General features: G+C 42.8%; 1 protein-coding gene across 2 annotated transcripts in view; it reads right to left on the reverse strand.

Annotated features, from left to right (window-relative positions):
• Positions 1–19,341, reverse strand: part of RB1CC1 (RB1 inducible coiled-coil 1) — a 102,467-nt gene extending 83,126 nt beyond the window's left edge. For both annotated transcript variants that reach the window (XM_054984855.1, XM_054984854.1), the window contains exons 1-4: positions 19,084–19,341; positions 8,086–8,207; positions 1,171–1,300; positions 350–476 (exon numbers count right to left, since the gene is read on the reverse strand). In XM_054984855.1, the coding sequence (XP_054840830.1) occupies positions 350–476; positions 1,171–1,241 (198 nt within the window). In that variant the 5' untranslated portion in view covers positions 1,242–1,300; positions 8,086–8,207; positions 19,084–19,341. The remainder of the gene's footprint in view (positions 1–349; positions 477–1,170; positions 1,301–8,085; positions 8,208–19,083) is intronic.
• Between the last annotated feature and the right edge of the window lie 345 nt (positions 19,342–19,686).

Genomic DNA, 19,686 nt, shown 5'->3' on the forward strand with positions numbered 1-19,686 from the left:
TCTCATGTACGAGGACTCATTTAAAGAGACTCTGAGAAATGGAACCCATCTCAATGGTCAATCAATGAGTCTAATACTGAGCAAGTCAAAATCTTCTCCTATTTTGCTCCAATGTAGGTTCTACAAAAATATAAGCCTTTAATTAACCAACCATCCCCCTTATACTTCAGAAACCCTGGCTCTTTTGCTTAGTGACAATAATCCTAAATTTACCTTAGCAGTTGGAAAATATATCTGTCCTTTTAGCCCTTGCATTAAAAAAATAAGGAATAAGTATTTTCCGTTGATCAAGATATATGAATCAATGAGCTTCTAAGGGAATAAAATGAAAAGGGAAAGGAATATTTACCGTTCCAGCACTGTAACTACAAACTTTCCTGTCGGCTGCCATACACTCTCCTCCATTGACAACCAACACTTGATGCTGAATAGCAATCTTGTACTTGGTTTGAATTGCCTGTTTAAGATCTGCAACACTAAGACAACAAAAAGGGGTGAATTTCATCCACTACTATTTTATAGAAGCTTTTACTAAAGTGTTAAAAACCATTTATAATATATCTCTAAAGACGTAATATTGACAACGCTAAGAATCAGATCCCCAAACTTACTAGTGGCAAGGAATGACTACATCTTGTCTCTCCAACAGCACTGACATGCTATTGTTTGCCTTCTTAGGAGAAGCAGAAGACAATGTCTCAGTTTCTGAGCCTTAAAAAGCTACTGGCAGAAGATGAAAAAATCTCAAGCAAAGCCCTAGCAATATTTACAATATATTACCTAGGTAAAAGACAACAGAGAAATGCATTTACCCTACAGCTTTTGATGATCTCAGACTTGTAAGATTATCCCTATAAAGTGCCTTTAGACAAAAGTTTTGTGTTAATTTTCAATGTCAGATGCTGGGATGGATCCAGCAACCCATCAGCAGAAGGCACTGATGACTCTGGATCTTTTCAGTTTTCTCTCTCCTCCCCAGCAGCCATTTCAAACCCTAGGAAGTTGACTGCTGTTTAAATGTACTTATTGGTGCAGTCTCATAGCTTTTGTGTAGTGTTTGAAAAATATCAATATCTTATACAACAATTTGGAGATAAAGGGTTAAGTTAATCTTGCTGGATTTAATCTAGCAACAGACTTCACACAAAATACCAGACAAGAATAGCTTACTTTTGTACTGCAAGTTCTGTATCAAAGGTGAGGGTGGTTCCAGTGTTGACCAGAAATACATATAACTTCATGATGACTTATTTTGGCTCCTGAAGTTTATACCTTTGACTCTATGAATATTATTTAGGAACTGTAAAGAAATCAAAGCAATAAAATTATTGTCAACTTAAAAGCACAACTTCAAGCATGCCAGTTCGGGGAGGGTGGAACAGGAATTGAAAATAAATAAATAATTCAAAGTTTCCACATAAGGACCAAGAAATCTAGATGCTCTATCCCTGCACCAAATACTGACTAAAGAAATATGGAAGTAATACTTATATATGACATGATTTATGGGTCCTTACCAAGAAGTATGGCTGCTTCCAGGGTCTGTCAGGGATCAGGGATCTGTATGCCATGCAATGCAGTTGCAAGACTTACAAGGTTACTCAACAGCCAGACTACCTGGCTTCTCAATTTCTAGAGCATTGCATGAAGAATCCATGTCTACTAGTCAGGATTATGAAAACAGCCAATAACAAGGAGTAGCTCTCCTCTCCCTCCTCCCTACCACCACAAACATGCCCAAAAGCTGGCTTTGCTTTTGTTGGAGTCTGACCAAGAATGACCTACACAAAAGAACTGGCACAGACCCACACCCTTCAGAAGATGTTGATGGTTTACGCAAAGCTCTGTGTGTGTGGCTGTCTCTGACGGATGGATGCAAGTTGCATCCACTGACTCTGCAAGTCCATTTGCATGCATGTATACCCTCCTTTCCATGCACAGATTCACTGGACTGGATTATGCCCTTCACTCATTGTAATGATTTTAAGAATGTGTGTGTGTTTAAATGCTTGGTGCGGTACACCAAGATGAAGAATAGGGGTACAGATGAAGAATAGGGGTAAAAGAGCGGGGTGAGTGAGTGAGATAATTGTTGGTGATTGAGAGTGTGGGCGGAGTGAACTGCAGTTTTTAGTTACTGAGTGGAGAGAAAAAATTCCGCCTGGGCAAAGAAGTCAAGCTGTGTGCAGGCTGAGGTTGTCTATTCATTTATGAGATAAATACTGAATCTGGGTAAAGCAGGAAACCTGTGTGAAAGACTGAGTGGATTCTCATTCTAGTTCACTTAAGGAAACCTGTTTGGAAGCCTGAACTGTGTGTGCCTGTGAGAGTACATTCATCCTGCTTTGTTATCAATTGTTGAGGGAGCCTGGTTTGTTAGCACCAGTGTAAATGGTTTTCTAACTGTGAGCGGGGTTGGTGTTAAGTATTTATATGGTCCAATAATCAATTTCTACATACTGTTATGTGGTTATACATTGTTATTAATAAAACTTTGAATATGCTAGTAAGTTTACACGGGTAAATTTTTGTTTTGTATTCTTGTATTACCGCGTTTCTCTCTGTTGTTGGTATATTCTATATTGTGGTTTTGGCAGGCAAACTGTGTGTGCGCCTGAGAGAAAGTCGATATGTATTTGAGTGAGGGATGAATTTATCTGAAGCAGGCAAACTGTGTGCGCGTCTGAGAGAGAAAGATTATGAAAATCTGTGTGACTGAGCTTATGAAGAGAAACTTTAAGAACTGATAACTATCTTTGAAACCATCAAGCTTAATTAACAGTATGAAACCTATATGCTTCTTGTAAAAATACAAGTTGGTTTTTGTTTTTTTAAATCCCAGATTATGTGTTATTCCTATATCCCATTTCTATCCTCAGGGCCACATAGACCCACGAAGGAGTCTGACACTTGGGCACATTATTAAAAGGGAAATTTAAATTACTTATTTTGGAATATAATTCCTGGCGGCAGCAATCTACCCACTGGGTGTAAGAAGAGGGTTAAAGGAAAAATCTAACTGAAAAAGAAAGGTGCTCATAACACTCATCTATAGACTTGCGGCTGTGGCTGAAACATATTTAAAGTATAAAATTTTCTAATGAAAATGGGGGTAACAAGTGGAGGGAACACAAAGACTCGTGAGTGGCATCTTAGTTAATCTTCACCTAGTATTTCCTCTTTCCCTTCCCTTTAAGTCCTCACAGCCTCTCTCCTTTTCTGCTCTCCTTCCCACCCAACAGCCAACCTGCCTTTATCTGCCCCCCCACCACCATCTTCAGCTTTCCCTCCTTCCCTCTCCCTGGCAGCCTTTAACTGGGAAAACCATAGCCCATTGTGCAGTGGCAAACCCACAGGGACTTGCAAGGGACACCTCACTTTCCCCTGTATCCCCCTCCCCACATTATTTCCTCTTTCCCACCTCCTAGCAACCCATGTATTTCCATGTTTCTTTGCTTCTTTCTCCCTTTCTCTCCCACCCACCAACCTACTCTTCTTCTGCCCCCCATCTTTGGCTAAAATGATATTTAAGGTTCTCCACAATAGGGACCCATAGCAGCTTACATCATTCTCCCCTCCTCCATTTTAGGCTGAGAATATATCTGTCCCAATGTCGCCCAGTGAGCTTCCACAGCAGAGTAGAGATTCAAACTTGGGTCTCCTGGATCTTATTCTTAAAGTCTAGGCACTATACCATGCTGGCTTTTCAGGGGTGGCTACTGTGAACAGCAAGCAGCCAGGCCTGCATGAGTAATGAAAAGTAGGGTAGCAGCAAGTTTCCCAATGGTTACTGCCAGGCCTGGTCCCAATGAGTTCTCCCTCAAAGGCCAAAAGAGCACTGGAAAGGGCCTTGCCTCTTCTCCCAGCCTTTTACTGACAGAAACCAAGGCTGGCAATATTGTTGTGGTTGCCTAGCAAATGCCACTGATAGTATTCGTTTCTTCAAGTTCTTAGAGCTGCTTCTATTTGGGGGGATTTTAACCCCAGTGTGTGTGTGGGGGGGAGTAGACTTCAGATCTTTCCGCAAAGCTAGGCATTTCTCAGGTTTGTAGAAAATTCTGCCTTGTCTATTCATGGCTCCAGTCTGTGGATTTCAGGGTCCACAGCTTTGGCTATATCAAAAATTGACTGATAATACTACTTAAAATGCATCTTACTATATAATTGAGTAAGCACGTTTCAGACAACTTACTTTATAACCTGGTGCACCACCAGAGGGCGCTGCCACAGCCCAGGTAACTCACCATATTGCTCCAGAAAACATGCCATGGTGGGAAGCCCGGGCAGGGAACAGGAGCAGAGCAGATGGCAATGCCCTCCATGCGCCTTAACCCGGCTGGTATTAGGTGCGGAGCAGGTGTCAATGCCCACCCCCCACCTTAACCCAGCTGATATTAGGAGCAGAGCAGGTAGCAATGCCCACTCTTCCTTCAGCCAACTGGTATTAGGATTGGAACAGGTGGCAATGTTCACCACCACCTTAACCCAGCTGGTATTAGGAGCAGGTGGCAATGCTCACCCCCTTCAGGCAGCTGGTATTAGGAGTGGAGCAGGTGGCAATGCCCGCCCCCGCCTTAACCCAGCTGGTATTAGGAGCAGAGCAGGTGGCAATGCCCACCCCCTCCTTAAACCAGCTGATATTAGGAGTGGAGCAGGTGCCAATGCTCCCCCTTCACACAGCTAAGATCATGAGCAGAGTAGGTAGATATGTCCACTCTCCACCTTAAGCCAGCTGGTATTAGGAGTGGAGAAGGTGGCAATGCCCATCCCCATCTTAACACAGTAGATATTAGGAGCGTAACAGGTGGCAATGCCCACCCCTACCTTAACTAAGGTGGTATTAAGAGCGTAACAGGCAATGCCCGCCCCCCTTCAGTGAGCTAGAATCAGGAGCAGAGAAGGTGGCAATGTCCACTCCAGGTCTTAATCCAGCTGGTATTAGGAGCGGAGGAGATGGCAATGCCCACCCCCACCTTAACCCAGCTGGTATTAGGAGTGGAGCAGGTGGCAATGCCTGCTCCCCTTAAGCCAGCTGGGATCAGGAGTGGAGCAGGTGGCAATGCATACACACCCACCTTAACTCAACTGGTATTAGGAGCGCAGCAGGTGGCAATGCCCACTGCCCACCTTAACCCAGCTGGTATTAGGAGCGAAGCAGGTGGCAATGCCCACCCCCTCCTTATCACAACTAGCATTAGGAGCAGAGCAAGTGGCAATGCCCACCCCTGCTGTAATCCAGCTGGTATTACGAGCGGAGCAAGAGGCAATGCCTACCCCCTTCACCCAGCTGGGATCAGGAGCAGAGCAGATGGCAATGCATGCCCCCTTCACCCAGCTGGGATCAGGAGTGGAGCAGGTGCCAATGCCTGCCCAGTGCCTTCACCTGGGTGGTTCAGGCACAGAGCAGGAGGCAATTCCCTTCTCCCAGCCGGGACACAAAGTGGAGCAGGTGGAAATGCCCGCCCCCTTCAACCTACTGGAATAAGGCACTGAGCAGGCGGCAATGCCCACCCTATCTTCACCCTGTCAGAATCAGGAGCCAAGCAGGCAGCAATCTCTGCCCCCCTTCAACCTGCAGAAGCAGAGAAGGTGGCAATGCCCGCACCCCCTTCACCCAGTTAGGATCAGGAGCAGAGCACATAGCAAAGCCTACCACCTGCCTTCACCTGTCGAGATCAGACGAGGCACAGAAGGTAGTGCTCGCTCCTCCCTTCATCCAGCAAGGAACTGGTGGCAATGCCCACCCCCCTTCACCCAGCTGGGATCAGGCTTGGAGCAGGTAGCAATGCCTGCCCCTCTTCATCTAGCTGTAATCAGGTGCAGAGCAGAAGGCAATGCCCATTTTCCCTTCACCTGGCTGGAATCAGGAGTGGAGCAGGTGGCAATGCCTGCCACCCTTTACCTGGCCTGTATCAGATGTGCAGCATGTAGCAAAGCCAACTACCCCTTCATGTTGCTGAGATCAGGTGTGGAATGGGTAGCAATGCCCACCCCACTCCTTCACCTGCCGGGATCAGTGATGGAGGAGGAGGGAATGCCGGCCTGCCCGCTCTCCCCTTTCTAGAGCCCGTTGTATTTTTCCCCACAACGGGCTTTGTTTCTAGTATGGTAATAATGCACATACTACATTATTTCCACCAGTCCTTACAAAAGCACAAAGTAGGCCAATATTCTTCTATCCGCACCACAGAGCTCCTAAAAATAGTGACTTACAATCAAAAAATTTTAACAATCTATTATAATAAAACAAAGTAAAATAAAACAGAAGTAGCAGTCAATCATAACGAATTAGGAGAAAAAAGAGGGGAACGGTCCAAAACAGCAAAAAGGAGAGACGTCGAAAAACGAGTCAACAGACCGTATAGAACAGCTTCAATTGTATTTGTGATAGAGGCACAAATAAGCCTTGGGCAAAGAACACAAAGGGAGAGCGCCCGGATTTCACGGCTGTTCTCAACAGCAATTAAGCGAGGACAAAACAACAAAGGGAGAATACTCAAATTTCTCAGCTACTCCCAAATAAAGCGCCCCGACTTGGCGGCTGCTTTCAACAGGAATTAGGTAAGGAGAACAGAAAGCAAGGGGAGAGCACTGGGGTTTCTCGGCTACTCCCGACGGGAAAATGGCAACGGGCTTGCCAGGCTATACTTTATCCCGTTTCGCAGAAAATTAAGCTTCTTCAGCAGCCAAAATCATAAATTCCTGAAATTCCAGGAATTTATGATTTTGGCTGCTGAAGAAGCTTAATTTTGGCAAGCCCGTTGCCATTTTCCCGTCGGGAGTAGCCAAGAAACCCCAGTGCTCTCCCCTTGCTTTCTGTTCTCCTTACCTAATTCCTGTTGAAAGCAGCCGCCAAGTCGGGGCACTTTATTTGGGAGTAGCTGAGAAATTTGAGTACTCTCCCTTTGTTGTTTTGTCCTCGCTTAATTGCTGTTGAGAGCAGCCGTGAAATCCGGGCGCTCTCCCTTTGTTTTCTTTGCCCAAGGCTTTTTTGTGCCTCTATCACAAATACAATTGAAGCTGTTCTATACGGTCTGTTGACTCGTTTTTCGACATCTCTCCTTTTTGCAATCATAACAAATTAAACAGAAATCAAATGCTACCAAAGACTTGAGCAAATAATATTTAAGCACTGGCTAAAAGAAAACAAAGCTGATGGTGCATGGGGAGGGGAGGGTATTACAAAGTCGGGGTGCGAGTGTTGGGTTAATGTTATTTCTTGCAACCACGCACCTTCCTCTGAAGACAGGGGCATACAGAGCAAGATTTCTACAGAATAAAACAGGGATCATATGGGAACAGGTGGGTTTTGCCAGTTACGGTAAAGTTTTTTGTGTATTATTCTATTTACTTAGTGAGGCAACCACAACCCATCCTACTGTACCATATTTCATTTTGAGTAGAAAGAGAATGCACCAGAATAGAGGAAAGTGTGGTAGAAAGGAACAGAAGGGTTCTCTTCCTCTTTCAACTATAACCATCCACCTTATCAGAATTTTTCACAGTACCAAAGTAACATTCTAATTTAATTCTAGTTAAAGTGTATCATCTTAGCACTGATTTAAATAACTGCTATTTTTCATATACTAATGAACAGATTTAAGGCAGAATTTTTTAAAGAATTGCTGCAAATGTTACAACAAACAATACTTTTGAAGGATTCACAGCAAAATGACTTAATGAAATGAATAAAATCAATGGCAGAAACCATAAATTGGTACCCCATCATTTCAACAAATATTTATCTTATTTTGCAAACCTGATGCTACAAGAAAATCAACTGTGCTTCTCAAAACAATTTTTCCCCATGGGCACACTATGAGGTATTACGTAATTCTTCAACTTAAATCCTATTTTAAAAACTTGAGTGATTACTGGTGTTAAGCACTGCCCTGTTTGAATATTCAGGAGATAGGGTTTCATTGTTTGTTTTAAATAAAAGGCATCAGATCACTAACAACTTAGAAAGAATTATGACAAAACCCACAAAATAAAAAATAAAAACACAATAAAACAGCAGTTTTGAAGCATATGTTACAACCCTTAACTTGAAATCCTTACTTCTGGGAGGGGAAGGGGAGTTACCTTCAGGTACTGCATGGAGGTACAACGGTCTTTAAAAGTGGCTGGACTGCAAAACCTCTTCTTTTCCTCATTTGACTTTGGCAAGAAAACAATTTTTTAATTAAACACGGGGCATCACAAACCTGTAAGCAGGATGGGAAAAAAGAATGTTGTAATTGGTTACCTATGAAGATTCAGATTTACTGTACATGATAGAACTGCACTTCAAAGCACATTTATTAGTGCCAAGGTGTACCTGGTGCTGTACAGAACAAGCACAAGAATTCCACAGTCCACATCCAGAAAGAGCACAATCTGTATCAGATGGATAAGCAGGGGTGGCACAGAAGAACAGGGAACTGACCACAGTTAAATGCTGAAAATATTATGTAACTATTTTAGCAGAGTGAGAACAGAACTAATTTTCCAATACTGAAGTGCAAAATCCAAGCTTTCACATAATAAATCACATAATATACCAGACTGCCCTCCTAATTATACCTATAATCATAATTTATTAGTTACAAAATTTATACCCTTCATTTTTTGTCTTCATTAGGGCCACCAAGGAGGCACACCAATTTAAAATACACATAAGTTTGTCTTAAAAACCATTAAAAGCAGACAAAAATATATTTCAAAGAATTAAAACCAATGCTGAAATATACATATAAAGAATGTAAAAAATAAAATGCAAAGCAAGGAGAAATCACTGAGCGAATGCCAGATGGAACAAGGATATCTTCACCTGCTGGTTGAAGACAGCAACAGTAGGGACTAGAGGCAGGCACGGACTGAAATCCAAAACGAAGTTCGTCACGAACTTGGAAGGTTCATGGAAGCTCATTTCTTACAAACAGTAACAAATTTTAGCCTGGTCCATTTGGTTCATATTTGGTTCATCACTGCAGACAGCCTGGTGCCAAACAATGTTTTCTAGGCAACAGGGGAGGGGATGGGCTTTCTGTTGACCTTCTGCTGACCCAGAAGTGACATTTTCATGAACCGAACAAGCTAGTTCACGAACTGGGGCAAGTTTGTGAAAGTTCATGGTTTGTGAAACCCAATGAACCACGAACCGCATGGTTCAGAATTTTCCCGGTTCATGCCCATCTGTAGTAAGGACTAATGGGTCTTCTCGAGGACAGAATATAAGTGTCTTGATACCATGATTAAAGAGGCCTTTTATTGGGTTGCCACCTGTCTAATCTCAGAGGGCAGGGTACCCAAAGCAGGGCCTCAGAAGATGACCACAGTGATTGAGTAGGTTCACAGGGGAGTAGGCAGTCCTTTGGGCATGCTGGTTCCAAGATGTATAGGACTTTTAAGGTCAACATTAACATCCTGAATTGTGCCTAAAAACAGACTGGAAGCCAGTGTAGTTGGGCCAAGACTGGAAATATATGGTCCCTACAATCCGCTCCAGTCAACATCCTAACTGCTTCATTCTGTACCAACTGAAGTTTCACTCAGGGGAATAGCACAGTCTCACAGTGATCAGTATCAACTTCTGCACCTAAAACTAAAAAAAAAAAAAAAGCTATCTGAAGACATCCTCAGATCAGGAACATGAGCACCACAGTCAAGGTTCACACACAAGGAGCAAGCAGTCAGGAAGTCAGGGAAGCATAATAGCAAAAGGAGGCAAGGCCATAAAGTGTATAAAATGTAAGAACGAGGAGTGTGTATTGGTTGGAAAAATAAGCCAATAGAAATAGAGTACACATGACAAGACTAGTGTGACAGAAGAGGTGGATTACATTAACTGTAGATATGAGGTCAAAATAAAAAGAAATTCTACATTTTGTTTGTATAAGAGAAGCAAAAAAAAATGGCTAAAAAAGGTAGTCAAGGGTTCATACAGGCACGTGCTTTGTGTCATATCCATAACTCCATCAAGCACCGCACTTAAAAAAATCAAGCCCTTAGGAACTCCTGAGTAATTCAAGCAAAAACTTTCCCCAGACTTGCTGGAAACTGCAAAGACAAATTAATGGAAAGCAGGCATATCAATGGCCATTAGCCACGATACCTATTGCCAAGTACAGAAACAGCATACCTTTTAGATACAGTTCCCGATTAAACTAGCAACTACAATACTTGATCATTCCCATCTGGGTAATCAGGGTGATGTCAGAGAATTATAATGCAATGGAATGAATACAAAGCATTTTTAAAATAATACAACCCCCTTCACCGTTTTTGACAGCAATTGTGTTTGGGTGATTCTCTGATGTGAAGTGAGTTGTGTTATTTTTGTGTAGTAGACTGCTTTTACGCCCTGTTGTGCCTTCCTACTGTGAAACCTAAAGCAGTTAAAGAAATAAAGTGCTTTTGACAGCAATTTTTTTGGGTTACTCTTTAATGTGAAGTGAGTTGTGTTATTTTTGTGTAAGATAGTGCTGCCATGCCCTTTGGTGTGCCCCCCTGCTATGTAACCTACAGCTGTTCAAGAAATAAAGTGTTTTTGACAGGAATTGTGCTTTTGTGATTCTCTGATGTTAAGTGAGTTGTGTTATTTTTCTTTGTGGGGGACTGCTGGTGTAATGTGTCATAATGCTTTGCCTACTTGTACTTTGAAAGGGAGAAAATAATTTTTTAAAAAACTTTATTCTGTGTTGTTTGTGTTTTATTCTTTGTTGTGCAGTTGGTTCCCATCATAGGGAACAATGGGACTGGCTGGCCAGCCATCTCTGTAGGTGGTGGTGGGATTTGAGGGAGGGTGTCTGTGGTTCATGTGCTCTTTCACAGGGACAAGCTGGCACTCAGAAGTGTGCCCACCATTGTGGCACCCCTGGGCTGTGCAGAATTGCCCTGGGAAAGAGAGTTTAGAAGTTCTCAGCATAGGGAACAAAGGGGGAGGGCTGGCCAGCCTGTTCCTGGGGTTATGGGTGTGGGGCTACTGGGGGTGGATTTGGGTCTGTGAGGGGCTAATGTGGGGATATGGGTCTGTATGTGGCAGCTGGGGGGGAATTGGGTATGTGTGGGGCTGTAGGGGGTGGACTTTGGGGGCTGAGAGCACCTACTTTGGGAGGCCATGAAATGCCCCCCCAAGTGGGAGCTGGCTGAGCCTTGGTGGGGGGTGGGAGGAAAGGTGGGAGAAGGGCCCCTGAGGGTTGGGGGCATTTTGCATGCAAAATGCCACCCCTGGCAAGACAAGCCTGCCTCTTCATTTTTTCCCCATAGGAAATTATGAAGATCAGCAGCAGCAAGCACAAAATAAGAGATTAGCAGCAGCAAGCGAAAACCTTTCCCTTTTTAGGTGAGGATAAGGGGGACCTGGTTTGGGGGGCCATAACATGGCCCCCCAAAGTCCAATCTGTCTGAAACTTGGGGAGTTGTTACAGAAAAGTTAGAGGAAGGTCCTCGCCAAGTTTGGCTTGATTCTGTGGGAAAATGCCTCCCCCAGGCTTCAGGGAAGCCTGGGGGAGGCTTTTCCCATTGAAATGCATTACCGAAACAAGCCAAAATACCGAAACGATTACCAAAACATACCGAAACGTTTCGGTAATCGCTGTTTCGGTATTGCCGAAATGTTTCGGTAATCATGAAACGTTTCTGTAATACTGAAACAAACCGAAACAGGTATGTTTTGGGGGGGGGTTCGGTAATTTGATTACCGAATTGGACACCCCTACCACCAATAGCTATTAGGTTTATGATTAACCATTTAATCCTTGAATTATGCTGCTTAGAAAAGAGACAGGATTACAATTAAATATCATAGATCCAGAGGAGTTAGCCATGTTAGTCTGCAGTAGCAAAATAGTAAAGGGTCCAGTAGCACCTTTAAGACTAACCAACTTTAGTGTAGCATAAACTTTCGAGAACCACAGTTGTCTTCATTCATGCATCTGACGAAGTGGTTCTCGAAAGCTTATGTTACAGTAAAGTCGGTTAGTTTTAACGGTGCTACTGGACTCTTTACTATTTAACTAAATATCCTACACTAGTGTAGTGAACACATGACATGGTAGAAACATTGTAATAGAATACCTATGTCAGCTACATACTAACTATGACACCATAATCATGATGATGTAAAAGGAGTAAATGGGGCAGGATGAGGTAAGATACCTATTTTAACTTGAATCCTATTCTTTTATAGGTATAGGTCCTGGTATATGTTTTTGTGAGCAAGAATCCACTTTATCATATGCATGAAGCATTATATTCAATTGACAGATATATATAAATGTATACATTATTGATTGACTTATTGATTGATTGAATTTGATTTATAACCTGCCCTCCCCACAAATGGGCTCAGGGCAGCTCACATCATCCATAAAATACAATCAATTAATCATTAACTATAAAATCAATAGAAATCTTAAAACAGTCATTAAAATTGTTCTGGCGCCTTATACATAGGCTGCTTTAGATAAACAGTCAGAAACCTGCATATAAGCCAGAGTATATGGGCAGAACACATGGCTAAAGGCAGTCACAGAAGAGTTGGTAGTCTTAGATGGAGTAAGGGGGGGGGACACCTGCTGGTCCTCAGCCAAAGGCTTGGTGGAACTGTAATAGATACCGCAGGGAATGAATTTCCAGCGGGAGAGCATTCCATCAGACTGGGGTCGGGGAAGAAAAAGCCGTGGCTCTGGTCAAGGCCAAATGGATGTCCCTCGGGACCACCAGGAGTTGTCTGTCTGCTGAGCACAGTGCCCTGCAGAGGACATAATGGGAGAGATGGTCCCGCAGGTATGTAGTCCCAGTCCATCAACCAAGGTTAACACCTTAAACTGGATCTGGAACTCCACTGGAAGCCAGTGCAGCTGGCACAGCACAGGATGGAGGTGCGCTCAAATTGGCGTTCCCATAAGAACATATGCTGCTGTGTTCTGGACCAGCTGCAGCTTCCAGGTCAGGTCCAAGGACAGCCCAGAGTACAGTTAGTTGCAGTAGTCTAGCCTGGAGGTGACCGTTGCATGGACTACTGTGGCCAGGTCCCAGGGCAAGAGATAGGGCGCTAGTTGCCTGGCCTGCCAGAGATGAAAAAGGCAGACCTGACAACAGTCTGACCTGGGACTCCATTGAAAGTGTGGCATTCAGAGTCACGCCGAGGCTTCTCACCATCAACGAAGACTTCAATTATACCCCGTTGAGGGTTGGGAGCCAGGTCCCCAGCTCCATTGCCCCACGACCCAGAGACAGAACTTTCGTCTTCAGGGGATTCAATTTCACGCAACTCTGACATAGCCATGCTGTTACGGCCTCAAGATCCTTGACCAAGGAATCCAGAGCAAAATCAGACTGGCTGTCCATCAACAGATAGAGCAGGTTGTCATCCGCATAGTGGTGACAACCTGGACTACCTGGGCAAGGGGCACATATAGAGATGTTAAACAGCATCAGGGAAAGAATCACCCCAAGGGACGCCACATACCAAATGGCGGGCGGACATCTGTTCCCCAAGTGCCACCCTCTGTCCCCGACCGCAGAGGAAGCTCGGCCATTGCAGGGCTGTCCCGCAAATCCCCACATCAGTGAGACAGTGGGTCAAGAGATCATGATCAACGATACTGACTGCTGCTGTAAGATCTAGAAGTATCAGCAGTGCCGACCGCACTGGACTGGAATGCTTTGAGTTCTGCTTTGGAATCTTTCCTTTTTCCAGGGATGTTCAAAGTTTTGGTCCAAGGGCTATATTATATTTGCTGGACCAGATCTGCCCCATTTCTGCCACAGCTGTTGTAGGGCATATAAAATGGGGTACCATTTTAATATAAGTAACTAGACATGTGTTGTGCCAGCTCCATGTAACTATAGGCATGCCTGTGGTTACTTCTGGACAAGCTGTCAGGGGCACACAAAATTGATCTCGGTTCATGGCAGGTTTTGAGTGCTGGATGAAAAGGATCTGTGGGTCAGCAGTGGTTTATGGACTATAGTTTTGATGCTCATGCCTTTTTCCATCTAAAGTCGCTGTTCCATCTAAAGTCTAAAGACACCTTGAAATTAGGCATTGCTACATTTTTATCTCCTAAGAGGGTTATCTGATCCATCATTTCCTGATCCCCACTACACTGATTTATTCTTCAGAGTCACCAACCAAGTCATAGCATCATGTTTTTGTGCATTTGTTCTTGTAATGTGCATTCTTCCTTGTCTATGTGACCACTATTCCTGTGCAAAATACCTCCCCGCCCCTCAAACTAATATGTGTGTGTTGACAAATTTCAACTGACTTATCCCAGCACGGGGCTTTCAAGGCATCTCATACTAAAACACAAATAGTATTTCTGGCAATGTGCACACTGCCTATATAGAATCATTGGAATCACAACAGAACGGAAATCCTCTCTCTTAGAATGCCTACTACCTAGTACACAGGCAAGTGTACTAATTACAGGGCCATGCTGCCATCTGACTTCTGTACAATCAGCTCAATGGAATGCAACCTTTCCCTGATTGACATTGGCATTCCCTCTGTCAAAAACAGCTCTTTGCTAGTTATGTCTGGAGTCGGACACTCTCAGGAAGTTAAAAACATTGTTATACCAGCTTGAGGCAGTAATTGCTCTTCCTATACCTGGATCTATAGGAATTTTATAGCCTTTTCCAAGCAACACTTGGTGAGAGATGGTTTCTGTGACATCATATCTCGGTTTCCCTAGTTGCCACATGTTGACTGATGTCTGGGATGTATGGTTAATGTGGGGGTATAGTTTGGAATGACACTGGAATTGACACATGGCAACAGAAACTGCAAGTTATGCTATGGAAATGTCTATTACTGTTTTGCCTGCCATTATTATTATGCTTTTGACCTTGCTCCTTTGAGTACAGAATCTCCTCTAGTTATGTCAGTGTAAATTTAGATATAGATGCTGCCATCTTAAAATTACCCTGACAAGCTGCTCTTCTTTTGTTTAATGGTATATTTGTTTTGTAAATATAAAAACTTCACACTTAACTTTCTAGAATAATTAAACAGAATGCATAATATTGAATTATACTAACTTTGAAACATTTTCTGTATCCTATATTAAGTAGCAGAATTAACTTGAGAAAGTAGGTGAAGTCAGAAGTTACAAGCTTACCATCATGTCGCCCCACAACCACTTATTTAGCACTCCCCTTCTACTACTATCACATAATTTCATGTTTATATTTCACGTCTTGTATTTCCCCATTCACTTCTACCAGTAGTTCACCCCATGACTTGAATTTTGATGCCATAAAAAGACTGAGCAAAGTGTATTAGCTGCAAACAGTGAGCAAACCAAGTAGCTATACAATATTAGTTAGTATATTTTCCAGTACAGGCTTTACCTTAAGATCATACACTATTTCTATCAGGGAGTAAAAAGAAGAGAGTATTTCTGGGTAAGTCCAAAATATTGGGAATTGATCAGGATTCCATACCTACTCTTAGAAAAATGCAGCAGGTGGACTTTCACATTCAACCAACACATGCTAATAAGGAACTGTTATTTTAAATCTTGAATGAGATCTCTTGACTTCCATATCTTCAGACATCACTCTTTATATACAGAGGTTTTCACTTTTCATTTTTGTGCTACTCTTATGCAGCTACTGAAGTTTCCTTTAACATATTTCATAGCAGCAATTAAAACTTAAGCAGAACTGGAAAAAATTCAGGCACCTATAGAGTCATTAAGGCCTGAAAAAAGAAACCTGTTTATTCCTGAAGACTTTTCAAGTTTTTTTCAATGGAAGACATGCACATTTGGGGGAACACAGGAAAAGATTCCAATGATACATTTTTTAAATTTGGAATTAGTGAAATGATTTTTAAGACAAGAATTTACTCACTCAAAATAATATATTATGAACATTTTTATGTAATGTGCAGCATTATATAACTATAATCTCTATGTATACAGTAAGAATATAAGATCTACTTTCAAGGGTATGTATATTGTTTAAAATTTTGTCCACAATTTATATGCTATTATGTTTATTATGATACCCTACTGAGGAGTTCAGTTTTTAGATGTTATAAACCCTGTATTCAAATATGCTGCTACCCTTATTGTGAAAATACAAGACTGTTTTTCTGAAATAATATATTTTGTTTACTACAAAATGTTTGTTTTCTACTTTCAGCTTTTTTCCCCTTCCTTTCTCAGAAGGCAAAAACTAAAATGCATGTCTAGGGCAACATAGGGTGCAGTTCACAGCTCCCTCTCCTATACTGACTATATTAGCAAGAAAGCCATCCTGGTGTGATGATGGAATGGGGAACTGAGAGACCCAGGTTCAAATCCCCACTTCAAGGAAGCTTTCTGGGTGACCCTGAAACCGTCAATTTCTCTCACCCCAATCTACCTCAGAGGGTTTAATGATGTAGGCCGGTTTGGATCCCACGGGGAATAAAAGTGGTATACAGCTATTTAAGTAAAACAATCATTCATATAAAATTAAGGCATTTATATTTTTAAATTTCATAAATATGCAAAGTAGTATAATTTTATATGATAAGTGATAGACGGTGCATTTTATGTTGTTAAAAGAGAAAAGTAGGCAAAGGTTATGGAGTATATACAATCCCCTCCCCAGAATGTGGGTTTCCCCACCCCAAAAATATTCCCTGGCTTTAAAATGTCAGGAAATTGAACACCTACAGGCACCAGGACAAGATACCTTAAACATTTGAAAATGTTCACGTCTATAGCTAATACTTCAACACTAGCAAACTAAAAAAATAATAATTCTAAAGCCTACAAACTTTAAACATTTTAATCCCAAAATATCAACTATTTTATTAATGCTGTTCTTCTGGGCAAGAACACAAATACGGGAACCATAGTACAATGAAGGCGAACATAGCTGGGAAGTCACATTTTGACTTGACATGATATATGCAACATGCAGCCCAATATGAGCCTACATACAAGATCTCTGTGAGGATTAACAGGTCAAAGAGAATGATACACTGTACAAATAAGATACAAGAATTCTTAAATATGGGGATGTAATTTCTCCTTTCTCCAGACCGTTTAGATTCTACTTATCACTGCAAACTCTCCCATTGCCATTAGCAAAAAGATTCTAAACTATGCATGTTGCATACAGTATAAGAATTAATATGTAAATTAAAAAAGGAAATCACAATTCAGGAGCATATAAATTCATCAGATGTTTACACCCACTACCATGGATAGCATATGCAACAATGGAGTAGAGAACACTAATATGGAGGAGTAGCTTCCCATATGGCTATGCTGGAATTTTTCACTAAACAAGTATTTGAACACAGACAAATACATGTCAAGATTTTGAACACTATTCAGATAAAAATATTAATCCAAAAGATATTACAGTATACTACATAGTTAAATATCTGTATATTTCATGTTAATTCTATGAACACCTGGAACATTTATATCTTAATAGCAGTATTAGTAACTCCTTTAAGCAATTATGAAGAATTAAAGAGCCTCAAAATCAGGGTCTCATCCATAAGCTATATAAAGTGCAATCATGACCCCCCCCCAAACACACACAAGCAATACTGTATTTAAATGCCATTTAATATACCTAGAAAGTTCACTGCTGCTAGTATAACTTCAGAAAGAGCAGTTGGCTATTCAACTGCTATACCTTATTATATACTACATTAAGAAAAATACTATAATAAGGAACTCTTTAAAAATACCATAAACATACTACAGACTTTGTTAAAGATGTTAGTAATACATATACTAGAAAAATACGTTATTTTTTCCTGTGGAAAGGATCCATGGTATCGTGGCACAACAGAAATGGAGATTTCTAGAGAGAACAGATTTCTAGACAAAGAATAAAAACCTTAATTCACCATTTCTTTACTATGAAAATCTAATACAACTCATTAGTAATATGCATTTATAATTTGTTCATCAAATGATAGCATGTAAAAACTTGTAAGATTGTACTTTTAATCTTCAATAATGACCTTCTCAAGCATTCTTCACAAAAAGTATTCAGTATCTCTCTGGTGGAGTTCTACACACACATCAAAGTCTGAAAGCTGAGGACACCTAAGTTAACAGGGCTTCCCAAAGCTTATGACAGGACTACCTTAACAATTACAATGCCCCACATGATGAAAGGTGCTTCAGTAATCCTTCTACTTTTCGGCAGAAACGAAATATTACAGAATCCACATTTAACATTGCTATTGTAATCATTATAGTCATTTAGCCTTTATGTCATAATTGAAAATAGCCTACATATCACTTAAGTCCATTTATTTTCACCTACATTAGTTCCAGAGAAAATGATGTAACTATTTTGAATTGAGTTGCAAACACATAAACCAGCACCTATTCCCCAGTGTTTCCCTGCCAAATGACCTTTTAATTATTTTAGGTATCTATAACAGGTCACAGCATTATTAGAAGTGAGACAGCGCACCCTGTCAACGCAAGTGAGCATGCAAACAAAAGCATTCTTAGTTTGAGTCCGTGCTGAAGTAACCCAATAAGAGGCCTTGGCCCAAACACGCGAAGTCAATTTAGGACAAGCCCGTCTAACTTTGGCAGAACACAAACATGAAGCAGGTGCGACTGAATATTTACATATGGGCTTATACACGCCCCCCTCCCCCCCCCAGGAAAAAAGACAGGAAGGACGGGAGGGGGATGGGAAGCTCTTCCTTCTTGTGTAGGGAAACCACCCCGCAGCACTGGGCGAAGGAGGCGGCCAGATCCACGGCGCCGGCTCTTAATAACAAGGTGCTGTAGGCGGGGCCGCCCAAGCGCAGATGGGCTGAGTCATCCCCCTCGGAGTTAACTTCGGGAAGACAGCCGGGCTCGCTGCCTGGCCCCGAAGGAGACGCACATTCGGAGGTTTCCACCCTGCTACCCACCCCCAGCGTCCAGCCTCTCCACTCGCGGAGTCCCTGAGGAGACACACACCTATATACACCTATATATAAAGACTTCACCTCCCCCGCCCCGCGCAGAGAAGGGCAGGCGCTGGTCGCCCCGCTGGCCACCGCAGCACCCCCCGCGAGCGGTTCACTCGCTCGGCGCCTGGCCTCTCCTCCCCCGCTCCACTCACCTGCAGGAGACCGCAGCAACAGCTGGGCGGCCCCGCGCACCATCCCGCGCTGGTGCCCGGCGGGGCCGCGGCAGAAGCTCCTCCTCCTCCTCCTCGCTGCGGTTCTACAGGGCAGCTTCAGGCCGGACAGGACAACGAGAAAGACGGAAGACGCTGGCCAGATAGGGCGGCGGAGCGCCGGCCACGACGCGGAGGAGGGGAGCCGGTTGCTCCTCGGGCCCTGCTCGCTTAGTCCAACCCGGCCGCCGCTGTTTGTTATTATCGTCACTCTCTTGCGCCGCAATGCATGCCGGGTAAGTCACAGGCCGGATGAGCAGCGGGGGGGGGGGGTGCGAGAGAGCAAACTATAGAGAGGAAAACGCAGGTAGAGCGGCATGGCGGATGGAGGAGGAAGAACTTCCGGACAAAAGGCAAGGAGGAGGAGCCGCCAGTTCCCACTAGGCGCTGCTGCTCCCAGATGAAGACGGAGGCTCCTACGAGGCTGGAAAGAAGCAACGGTTCTTCTGGGGGAGTTACTTAGGAACTGACAAGCCCGGTTTTATAGAATTAATAGTTGCATGTCTTGTTCTCGCGTTATCTACAGACTAACGTGTATTTGGTTTG

This window comes from Eublepharis macularius, chromosome 7 (assembly GCF_028583425.1).
Source record: "Eublepharis macularius isolate TG4126 chromosome 7, MPM_Emac_v1.0, whole genome shotgun sequence".
Lineage (NCBI taxonomy): Eukaryota > Metazoa > Chordata > Lepidosauria > Squamata > Eublepharidae > Eublepharis > Eublepharis macularius.